The following is a 12544-nucleotide window of genomic DNA, read 5'->3' as shown; positions in this document are numbered from 1 at the left end:
TCACCGTCAAACTATAAGCGACAGGTCAAGCATACTACAATACAAACATATATATATATAAACCAGTCCGATAGACATAAACTGTAACACCCTACCACACAGAGTTTTATGCTTAAGTCATAAAGTTGAGGTGGCAAGGTATTACGACCTCTAAAAGTAATATATATATATATATATATATATCAATGAAAAGAGACAGTATACTAGGAGCCTTGAAAAATAGGTGGAACAAATCGCAAAATGAAAACTGCAACGCTCGAGGATTGGGATTATTGCAAGCTAAGAAGTCTAGGAGATAAGGATAAGGATAAGCGACGTAGAAAAGAAGGACAATAATATATCATAACTAGCTCCTGACTCAGCTTGCGAAGCCAAGGCTGGCCGGAGAATATATATACATACATATACAGGTATCCCAAAATACTCAAAATACAAAATAAGGTCCTAGTTGTCCCTCAGCCTATATGGGGAACAAAATAAACAAGTTTTCTTGGAGAGCAAGCTAGATACATATTTACATATATACAAACAAAACCCAAAATGAACCTAGGTACTACTCCGCTTCAGGATCCAGATGCCTAGCGAGGAGCCTCTCGACATGCATCTGAAAATAACAACACAGTATGGGGTGAGAATCGGGGGTTCTCAGCATGGTAAAGGTGCCACGCATATAATAAATAAGGTCCTGGGAATGCCAGAGGCAATCCTAGAACTTCGTCATAAAATTACAAAACTTAGTTTCTAAATAAAAGCCATAATAAGGGGTAGGTAATCTAAGCTATTCCTATACTTACTTAAATTCAAACCTAACAAAACCACCAACCCTTTTCACCCTTCCTCCGTTCCTCCGCCATTCATAAATCATGCAGAGACAAGCAAACAAACAAGTTTACTCACAAGTAAGAAACAGATAGAGCAAATAGCAAGAACAACAGGTAGTAGGATAAATATTCACTTAGGCAATCTCAAATAATGCATAGCAGTCAAAGCAAACAAATGCACATGATGCATGCCTGTCCTATGGCTGATGATATCATCTGTCGGTTATATAGCCAACCAGACACGTCCTGGTAGCTAACCATGGACTGAAACACCCATGCAGAGCAAGTGGGTTTGAGCTACAACCCCTTGCTACTACCCGCTTAACCCAAAGCCAGTGGAGTAACCACTACTGCAGCTACTACCCAGGCGGGTGTTTAAAAGCTCAACCTGAAGCAAGTGGGAGACCCACTACTGCTGCTACTACCCAGGCATCACAACATACAGTTATTCAATCCAAGTCAAGCATAATCATTATCAATTCTCAAATATTGACCTGGAGCAAGCGGGATGAACCACCATCCTTGCTACTGCTCAGGTATCTCAAGCATACATTCGTTTATTTCAGATGAGTTCAATCATCCATCAACATATCATTATCACAAATGTTCATCATTTTCATAACATTTTTACCCTTCTTATTCATAATCCATCATTTTAACCCTTACTTCACCCTCAAGTTACCTTAATTTCCTAGCTTCAACTAGCTACTGGACTTAGCACTATACTTTCAGTCTAAAAGGAAGGAAAATGGAGGTTTAGAAGTGAAAGTTTGATTTAAAATGCCAAAATCCAATTTCGCAGCAATAGGGCAACGCGTACGCGTGGGTCACACGCACGCGTGGAAGCGAAAAATAGCACGCGCGCGCAATTTTCTTCCATGCGTACGCGTGGTCATGCAGATTAGCTCATCACGCGCACGCATGGCTACTCGCGCATGCGTAGTTTGAATGTCACGCCATGCGTATGAGTGGGCCACGCGTACGCGTGGATGTACGTTCTTCAAAGAAAAATAACAGATTGCCTGAAAGCTGCAGAACCAAAATCAGCTACCTGCATAACAGTTTTCATACCAACTTCCATTTTCCATAACTTCCTCTACAAAATTCGGATTTCTGTAAACCTTATATCAATCTCAAGCTTATCAAATATTCTTTAATTTAAAACCAACCTCATTTGTATCCAAAATTTGATGAGCAAGTTATTAACTTCCAAGGTTCATCAAAAACCATATTTACCAAATTACACTAAACCTCATTTTCTTCAATACACCACATTTTTCCTTTCAAAGCTCATTCTTATTCAACCCAATATACCATAACCATCAATACAATTCACTCTTCACCGTCACACAACCATTCTTGCAATCTTAACTCAAGCATATCACATTTCCCTAGCTTTACACATGTTAATCACGACTGACATCTTAAACCAATTCCATTATTTATCATCTTCTTAAAATTTCTTAAACATTAGCACAACATTATTCATCATAGCAAAACCAACAATTCCAAATAAGCACCATTCAATTAAACACCATCCACAATCTCATCCATACCATTACTTTGTCATGACCACAAGCCCTTCCTTCATAACTATCACATTAGCATATATATACACACATACACTTAACCCCCCACTATCAATTACTCAACACAAGCACTACATCAATTTATCAATCAATCATCACAAACACTAATCACTTAACACATTTATCTATTTCAATTTATCCTATAGTGCACTAGCCTAAGTTTTCACAAAACCTTATATGTTAAACGTGCGAAACCTAAACCATACCTTGGCCGATCACTTTATTCAATCCAAGGCAGCCTCACAAGCAAGAACATAGCCCTCCAAGATCAAAGAAACAGCCACAAACCAAGCCTCAATCACCAATAAACCTCCGAATAGTCACTTTTTACTTCCAATGCAGATATATATGAACTTAATTCTCACCTAATACACATATATGTTCCAAATCAGATTTTACCTAATAAAATTAAAATTGGATTAAGCTTTAGGCGATCCTTACCGCACCCACACGCGTAGCAACTCAAACCCAATAAGCTCCGCAAGCTAAATCGAACCTAGAACACCAAAATTGAACAATTTTTAACATAATTGTTCATGAATTTCCGAAATTGGGGGAAGCTGGCTGAGAAGAAAATAGTGAGTTACCTACCAAATTGTTCCCTGGGTCTCATAGAGCTCGTCACGGTGAATGCATAGTCGCAAACGGTTTGTCAATCGGAGCTCCGGATCAAAAGTTATTGAGAAATTAAATTTGAGTGAGGGTTTTGGAAGTGCTACATGTTCTCACCCTTCATGCTGCTTCCCAGCGTGTTTTTCAGGCCAAATGGAGGAGAAGAATGAGCTGTGCTCATTTGATTAAGGGTTGTTAAGTTGGGCTTGGGCCCAATACGGGCCCGGTTCGACCGGTTCGGCCCGTTCGGCCCAATCTTGGGCCAAATTCTTCAAAATTGGTATCAAAATTCTCGTTTTAAAGAGCTCTATCCTATTTTGATATTAGTTTTATATTTTTAACTTTCCTAATTAAAATTCAATTTATTGACTAATTATTTACCGATTTTAGTGGGTTTTACATCTTACCCACCTAATTAGGAATTTTGTCCTCAAAATTCAGAGTGAGTTACCTGAAAAGAGGTGTGGGTAGTCCTTCGATATATTCAGAGTTTCTTGAAGCTAACCCCGTTACTTGAAACGTCCATCTCCTTTCATTTAACTGGCTTAGGTTGTTAGATATGAATTTGTTTTAGAAGCGTGTTTCAGAAGTTACAAAATATGGAGTACGTCAAATAGGTTCGAAAGTTACGGCAGAAAACTATTTGGTATGCCACTGGCTATCAACACTTTCAAAAAAATTGAAATGGGCTAACTTAGCGGGTTTTAACTTTCTTGTTTTTGATTGCTCATCCGATTCTAGTCGTTGAAGCAATTTTTAGAGATAGGTGTCCTTTTTCTTCCAACTTGAGGAGTCTTCTTCTTAGATCTGCCTAACTCTCTTGTCGGCTTTCATCATGAGAATTCTAACTCAAATTTACGTGACTTTTTCTCCGTTGTCTTGGCTATCAAATTCAGGAACTAAGATGTTCGACATTCCAGTTTTCGATTAATTCAAAGGTGTTTAGTGTACTTGTGAAGTCTCACCTTCTCCCTGGTGTATTGTCTCATTGATATCCCCACTAAGTAATTTGCTCCAATGGCAAAATGGACTTGGTCACTTGGTCCACTATTCTCTAACAGTATCACCTTTTGTCCTAGACCTGGGCAACCTACTATGAAATCGATGGCTACTCTCTTTTACCTTTAATGTAGACCCCTCAATGGTTGTAGCATTTCGCACGGCTTCTAGTGGCCTCCTTTTTCTTTCTCATGCGTCGAACATGTAATCACATAGATTGTCACTTCGTTCTTCACTTCTGGCCCTCAAAATATCTTCTTGGATTCGCGATACGTTTTAGAAATCTCAAGGTAAATTCGAAAATCCTCTCTTGTAAGTTTCGGGCAATAGTTTCTCATTTCATCTTCCGATTTTGACACATAACCCTCTCTTGGTACCTTCTTGATTCAACCGACTCCAGTACTCTTAGTGGCTCCTTATTACCATTATTGCACTCCCTAAGTCCTTGACTCTACGATCTATATTTTGGCATTAGGCATATAAATCTCTTCTTAGTTCCCTTTCGTTTACCAGACTTCGATATCTTTGGCGTCTCCTTATTGTCTCTTTGCGCGTCCCGTATCTCGTCGATACCACGTCGTAAACTGGCAATGGATTTAGTCCGACACTTCCAGCCATACCCTCGTTCTCTAACTTAAAACTTCAACTCATCTAACGTTTCCTCCATTGAATTTAACGTCCAAGAATCCTTTAGAAACTTTTTGCCTAGGGCGTCTACTACAACTTCACAGTGTTGCATCAGCACGCATCTTAAGTCCTCCAATAATACATCGTAGTTATTTTCTAAATGGTTCATTGGGCTTAAGCGATATAAGTATTGACAGAAAGATCAATCTTCTTCCTATGGCTCGAAGGCTTCCATCGTATCCTGGTATTTCATCCACACGGTGTACCTCATTGCGTCTATTTAATCACACGCGCTATGATCGGCGAGGATTAAGGCTCTAATTTCCCTAGTAATATCACAGGTTCGTTTTGCGCCCAAATGTCTTGCTCTAAGAAATCAACGTCCTCTAATTACAGCTAAGATTCATACGCGATACTAATATATGCTCGAGTTGATTTTCAAAGAGATATTAAGCTTGAAAGACGAATAAATAGTCTGAATAGTGTTCGTGAGAAATCAGAAAGAGTTTTATATACGGTCGATCAGAGTTGTATGAAAATAATGGAACGCACAAGAAGAGAAATTTAAGTACATCTCAAGAAAGGAAACCGAACCAACAACATTTAATAGTATGGATAGAACATACTAAATCAAGTAAGTTTCAATTAAGCTTGAGAGTTACAATGTGATGAAGAGAGCACCCAACCTTTAGCAATTTCCAAGGCTCAAGAATCATTTATCTATACCAAAACAAGCTCAGGTTCGCCCCTGGGTGGACAGATTCAAATTCAAATATGTGCACGTAAGGAGATTAGAATTTTAAAGGATAAACCATTCGTTGTTCGAGGGAAAAAGAAATCCAAAACAAAATTCCATTACAGGTTATACAAGGAAAGCTAGATCGAGTCGCGAAGATGCGCCGGTACTGTCCCTCTCGCATACGGTCTACTACTATGGTCTTCCCTTTTTACTAACAAAATGGGTGTTCTCCACAAAGGTAGCACTCGGTTGAACATATTTTTCTGTCATTACTCCCTTCAACCAAGTCCTAGGTTTAATACTAAGCTTGTCACTTCCAACCTTACATCCTCATCCCCGTCGCAGGCTATGAATAAATGTGGTGTTTCAAAATCACATATTACAATTTAAATTTCTGGTTATCAATTTTTGCAATTACCTCAACCTTGGTGACTTGATTGTCCCCTATCTTGAGTCTTTCCCTGCGGACAGTTCTTAGATACGTGCCCTGGTAGACCACACTTGTAACATACGCCCAAGCTAATGCGGCACGGCCTATTCGAATGGTAACGACCACACTTCTGACATGTCAACTCCTCCGAGGTATCCCTTGTTCGTTTTCCTTTTTGCTTGAATTTCTGGCCCATTGGTGCCAAATTTTGATTGTGGTCTCTTCGGTGGGACTCCCGATTCTCATTCTTTGCCATGGCTGCGTTCCTCACACATTCTTCAGCTATTCGGCTCTTGTTCACGAGTTCAGAAAATACCCTGATCTCCATAGGTGCAACAAAGCTTAGAATATCACTCCGAAGGCCTCCCTCATACTTGATGCATTTCCACTCAGCAAAGTCCTCAGGAGCTCCTTGATAAATTCGTGAAAAATGACACAGTTCCTCAAACCTGCTTGTGTACTCAGTAACAGTCATCTGACCTTGCTTCAGCTGAAGCAGTTCAAGTTTCTTGGCATTTCTAATTGAGCTGGGAAAGTATTTCTTATTGAATTCCTCTCGGAACAACTCCCAAGAGATCACAACCTCATCAGGCTACAGAATACGCCTCATGCCCTGCCACCAATGCTGAACTTCACCTTGCAGTTGGTAGGTTCCAAACTCATCCCACTGTTCATCAGGAACCTGTTGAGCCTGTAACACTCGCTCAATAGCCTGTATCCAGTTATCCGCATTGGTAGGGTTTGAGGTTCCTCTGAAGGTTGGAGGATGAACCTTCAGGAAGGAGGAAAGCGTCATAGGACCATCATCGCCGTTGCCATTATTCCCATTGTTTATTTAGTTTCCCAGGGCTTCGGCTGTTGCTTGCATCGCCGCAGCCATATTTCCTATAGTATCCATGAAGTCTACAAGGTTAGGATTATTCCCTGTCGTTTCAGGCATAGCATTTCCTATTCTGCCTCTATCTCGCCCGCGTTCACATTCGCGAGTCGACATTTGGTCCCTATACACACCAAACAAGTGATATCAAGTTTATCAGTCTCAATATCGCAAGTCTAGTGCTTTAAGTCCCAAATGCATGCTCCTGAATGTTTATGCCACATATATCAGTTAGATATCCTAATAGCACATAGACACATACACAGAGAATGCACAGAAGCATAATCAGTCTGTTCTCAGGCTCTATAGGAACGAACTGCTCTGATACCATAATGTAATACCCTACCACACAGAGTCTTATGCTTAAGTCATAAAGCTGAGGTGGTAAGGTACTACGACCACTAAAAGTAAGATATATATATATATATATATATATATATATATATATATATATATATATATATATATATATCAATGAAAAGAGACAGTATACTAGGAGCCTTAAAAAATAGCTGGAACAAATCCTAAAATGAAAACCGCAACGCTCGAGGATTGGGATTATTGTGCGCTAAGAAGTCTAGGAGATAAGGATAAGGATAAGCGACGTAGAAAAGAAGGCCAAGAATACATCATAACTAGCTTCTGACTCCGCCTGCGAAGCCAAGGCTGGCCGGAGAATATATATACATACATATACAGGTATCCCAAAATACTCAAAATACAAAATAAGGTCCTAGCTGTCCCTCAGCCTCTATGGGGAACAAAATAAACAAGTTTTCTTGGAGAGAAAGCTAGATGCATATTTACATATATACAAACAAAACCCAAAATGAACCCAGGTACTACTCCGCTTCAGGATCCAGACGCCTAGCGAGGAGCCTCTCGACCTGCATCTGAAAACAATAACACAGTATAGGGTGAGAACCGAGGGTTCTCAGCATGGTAAAGGTGCCACGCGTATAATAAATAAAGTCCTGGTAATGCCAGAGGCAATCCTAGAACTTCATCATAAAAGTACAAAACTTAGTTTCTAAATAAAAGCCATAATAAGGGGTAGGTAATCTAAGCTATTCCTATACTTACTTAAATTCAAACCTAACATAACCACCAACCCTTTTCACCCTTCCTCCGTTCCTCCGCCATTCATAAATCATGCAGAGACAAGCAAACAAACAAGTTCACTCACAAGTAAAAAACAAATAGTGCAAATAGCAAGAACAGTAGGTAGTAGGATAAATATTCACTTAGGCAATCTCAAATAATGCATAGCAGTCAAAGCAAACAAATGCACATGATGCATGCCTGTCCTATGGCTGATGATATCATCTGTCGGTTATATAGCTAACCAGACATGTCCTGGTAGCTAACCATGGACTGAAACACCCATGCAGAGCAAGTGGGTTTGAGCTACAACCCCTTGCTACTACCCGCTTAACCCAAAGCCAGTGGAGTAACCACTACTGCAGCTACTACTCAAGCGGGTGTTTAAAAGCTCAACCTGGAGCAAGTGGGAGACCCACTACTGCTGCTACTACCCAGGCATCACAACATACAGTTATTCAATCCAAGTCAAGCATAATCATTATCAATTCTCAAATATTGACCTGGAGCAAGCGGGACGAACCACCATCCTTGCTGCTGCCCAGGCATCTCAAGCATACATTCGTTTATTTCAGATGAGTTCAATCATCCATCAACATATCATTATAACAAATGTTCATCATTTTCATAACATTTTTACCCTTCTTATTCATAATCCATCATTTTAACCCTTTTTACTCATAATCCATCATTTTAACCCTTACTTCACCCTCAAGTTACCTTAATTTCCTAGCTTCAACTAGTTACTGGACTTAGCACTATACTTTTAGTCTAAAAGGAAGGAAAATGGAGGTTTAGAAGTGAAAGTTTGATTTAAAATGCCAAAATCAAATTTTTCAGCAACAAGGGCCACGCGTACGCGTGGGCGCACGCGTGGAAGAGAACAGCATGTCACGCGTACGCGTGGGTCATACGTACGTGTGGTCATGCAGATTAGCTCATCACGCACACGCATGGCTACTTGCGCATGCGTAGTTTGAATGTCACGCCACGCGTACACGTGGATGTACGTTCTTCAAAGAAAAATAACAGATTGCCTGAAAGCTGCAGAACCAAAATCAGCTACCTGCATAACAGTTTTCATACCAACTTCCATTATCCATAACTTTCTCTACAAAATTCGGATTTTCGTAAACCTTATATCAATCTCAAGCTTATCAAATATTCTTTAATTTAAAACCAACCTCATTTGTATCCAAAATTTGAGGAGCAAGTTATGGACTTCCAAAGTTCATCAAAAACCATTTTTACCAAATTACACTAAACCTCATTTTCTTCCAAAAACCACATTTTTCCTTTCAAAGCTCATTCTTATTCAACCCAATATACCATAACCATCAATACAATTCACTCTTCACCGTCACACAACCATTCTTGCAATCTTAACTCAAGCATATCACATTTCCCTAGCTTTACACATGTTAATCACGACTGACATCTTAAACCAATTCCATTATTTATCATCTTCTTAAAATTCCTTAAACATTAGCACAACATTATTCATTATAGCAAAACCAACAATTCCAAATAACCACCATTCAATTAAACACCATCCACAATCTCATCCATACCATTACTTTGTCATGACCACAAGCCCTTCCTTCATCACTATCACATTAGCATATATATACACACATACACTTAACCCCCCACTATCAATTACTCAACATAAGCACTACATCAATTTATCAATCAATCATCACAAACACTAATCACTTAACACATTTATCTATTTCAACTTATCCTATAGTGCGCTAGCCTAAGTTTTCACAAAACCTTATATGTTAAATGTGCGAAACCTAAACCATACCTTAGCCGATCACTTTATTCAATCCAAGGCAGCCTCACAAGCAAGAACACAGCCCCCCAAGCTCAAAGAAACAGCCACAAACCAAGCCTCAATCACCAATAAACCTCCGAATAGTCACTTTTTACTTCCAATGCATATATATATATGAACTTAATTCTCACCTAATACACATATATGTTCCAAATCAGATTTTACCTAATAAAATTAAAATTGGATTAAGCTTTAGGCGATCCTTACCGCACCCACACGCGTAGCAACTCAAACCCAATAAGCTCAATAGACCAATAATCAGAGTAACATAACATATTATTCTAACTTAAATTTCAAGTCATTTGGCCTTGGCCATAAAGATAGCAGTGCAGTGCAACAAGAACATTATGCCGATGCTAATATCATAAGTTCCTATTTGACATTTATTCGTTTGGATTTTTACATACATTTTACATTCACGAAACTTTTAATTTCATTAACATAACCATATTATTTATCACAAGAATGAGACAATTAAGTAGGAAAGAAAGCTTTTGATGTAAACAGGGGAAGAGACTACTCACATTGCCTACAAAGACTGACCAAACATCTACTTCCTCTCTATTGTTCTGACTTGCACCAGCAGTAGCATGATCTATTTGGAGATTATAAGAATCAATAACAAAAACAATAGGTTCTAGGAAAAAAACTGTAATAGAAACTCTTGCACATTAATAAGCACCACATGCAATTGCTAGAAGAGGATGAAAGAGACAAGAGGGGAAATCATCATCACAACATATCCTTCTCCATATTGGAACTTTTAAAAGCTTTAAGCGATGAGGAACTGAAGCACCCCTTGACAATTTTTCCAATCAAGTACGTCAAGCATTAACCAAACATCATTCAAATTTAAATTTCATTTAAACAACTGGCAAAATCATAACATAAAGTTCTCAATCAAACCAGCTTAGAAGATCCTTTCCCAACCTCTAACTGAAACATTTCAGTCATAGTCAACAAATTTATAGATTACACAATGCTAGTCCAAGCAACAAGCCAAATCCTAATTAGCTAGTTTACTAACTAAGAAATCATTAACTGGAGAAGTTAGGCCCCACCAAAACAAAATAACTAGTGCTAATTTCAACCGGCATTGAGCTCAGCATAGCCCAATCAACCTAGCTCAAGCCAAATGCAGATCATTTTCTAGAAAACAAAATACAGTGTCACAAATCAAAATATGAAATTGATTTATCATAACACTATTCAGCTGTAAGAAACACAACATCCATAGAGAAACCTAATTAACTTTCTGAAAAATATAGAAATTTTCCAACTGCACCTTGGCGACACGAAATCCTTAACTTAAGCTTCCTCACTCTAAATTCATCGTTGTCTTCATCGTTGCAGTTCAATCTGCAACTGCACCTTGGCGATACAAAGAAGTTATCGAGCGGGAACAAAGCTGAAGCGAATCCAACGGAGAAATTGAGCTCGTCGCTATTACGCATAACCTCGTAGTGGCAGACGAAGAAACACGAACGCAAACAAAACAAGCATAGAAGTAGTGAATCTTCCTTCTAGAATGAGGTGTGTGGTGGTCGTGCAAATCCAAATCGGCGGTGAGGCGGAGCCGACACCAGTGGAGCCTCCATGAATTTGAAAAAAAACACTGCTAGGGTTTGGTTTTCATGGATGATGGGCTCTGCTAGGGTTTAGTTTTCTGATGAAATGAGAAGAAAAAATCTGAAGAGGAAGGGTTAGGGTTAGGTTTAGGTTAGTAAGGGTAATTTAGTCTTTTTACTTTATTATACACATTCCATTCCTATTGGAATTAAAGATAACAAGGGGGAAGATGGGAATGAAATTGGTGCTATTTTGATTCCAGGGAATAAAAGTTACATGAGAATATATTTTTAAACTTTGAAACAAACATGGGTATACAATATTCCCATCTAAATATTCGTGGGAATATTCTAATATTCCCAACCACACACACCCTAAGAGTTTTCCACATGAATACTATCAACTAAGATGGGGATTCTCTAAATTTTACAGAGCAACTTGGCAGAACTTGTAAGAATGACAAATTAAAGTAGAGCTTTCAAAGACTAACTAGTTGCAAGTTTTTCAGGAATGCTAGAACATGATGGCAAGCAATTGAAGATTTTGATCTTTTTTATAGACATCGGGACATAAATCCCAAAAAGAAAGAAAACTAGACAGACATTATCCTAGAGAAAGTAGTTTCAATGAAGTCTACATGAAAACTTAAAGAAATACACGAGGGAATAGAGAAGAAGAACTGACATCCCAACTAAAGCTCATGTCCTTGTCATGCCAATCTATCTGCACAAGCATTCGCTTCTCAAAACTCATGGACGATGTTCTAATTGCTTGGCCTACTGCAACGATCTTTAATAGCCAAAACTAATACTCTTGTAGAGTGTAACTCTATGGTTTTTTGAAGGCAAAGACTTACTACTATTTTAGAATCCACCTTCATGCAAACATTCGTGTGTCCAAGGTCTAGAGCTAAGTCCAATCCTAACAGAATACCTCAAACCTCTTCTAAAGTCACCGTAAAGCTGCCTAAATTTGCACTACAATAAGACAAAAAAAATTGCCTTCATGGTCTCTTAATATACATCTGCAAGCCTCCTGACCGTCTTTTATAATAGAGCCATCAGAATTGAGCTTAATGAAGGTAGAGTTTGGGGAGATCCAACATATTTGTTTTTCAGCAAAGCACCTAATCTTTTTTCTTGCACGAACTATCTCCTCATGCACTGAGTTATACTCTTTAGCTAAGTGGACAGCCGAATCATGGATCTTACATTCATCTACTTCATTGTCCCTCTAAAAAAATGCTTGTTGTGACGATACCAAAGAAAGCATAGGGTACAAATAAACAACAAGGGCTAATGAACACCTTGGTAATGGAATTGAGATGATAAATTCTTTAA

At 38.7% G+C, this 12544-nt stretch overlaps 1 protein-coding gene across 3 annotated transcripts; it reads right to left on the bottom strand.

Annotated features, from left to right (window-relative positions):
* Window positions 295-11366, bottom strand: LOC110265645. 3 transcript variants are annotated; one of them, XM_021108750.1, is made up of 3 exons: window positions 10921-11366; window positions 10160-10230; window positions 295-604 (listed from the first exon to the last, which is right to left on the bottom strand). In XM_021108750.1, exons 1-3 carry the CDS (start codon window positions 11087-11089, stop codon window positions 554-556), a joined length of 291 nt encoding a protein of 96 aa, XP_020964409.1. In that variant the 5' UTR covers window positions 11090-11366; the 3' UTR covers window positions 295-553. The 3 variants fall into 3 exon arrangements, with proteins under 3 accessions (XP_020964409.1, XP_020964408.1, XP_020964407.1); XM_021108749.1 differs by lacking the exon at window positions 295-604 and adding an exon at window positions 7320-7587; XM_021108748.1 differs by lacking the exon at window positions 295-604 and having other exon boundaries at window positions 9886-10230.

Source organism: Arachis ipaensis, chromosome B08, assembly GCF_000816755.2.
Source record: "Arachis ipaensis cultivar K30076 chromosome B08, Araip1.1, whole genome shotgun sequence".
Lineage (NCBI taxonomy): Eukaryota > Viridiplantae > Streptophyta > Magnoliopsida > Fabales > Fabaceae > Arachis > Arachis ipaensis.
Note: the sequence above shows the minus strand (reverse complement) of the source record. Positions and strands in the feature narration are given on the sequence as shown.

What these genes read in the sequence shown, in the direction of transcription:
- LOC110265645 (XM_021108748.1), bottom strand. Translation starts at nt 11,089, where the DNA reads ATGCGTAATAGCGACGAGCTCAATTTCTCCGTTGGATTCGCTTCAGCT. An exon ending in AAGGATTTCGTGTCGCCAAG is followed by an intron (nt 10,231 to 10,920) that starts GTGCAGTTGGAA and finishes ATCTCCAAATAG; the next exon opens with ATCATGCTACTGCTGGTGCA.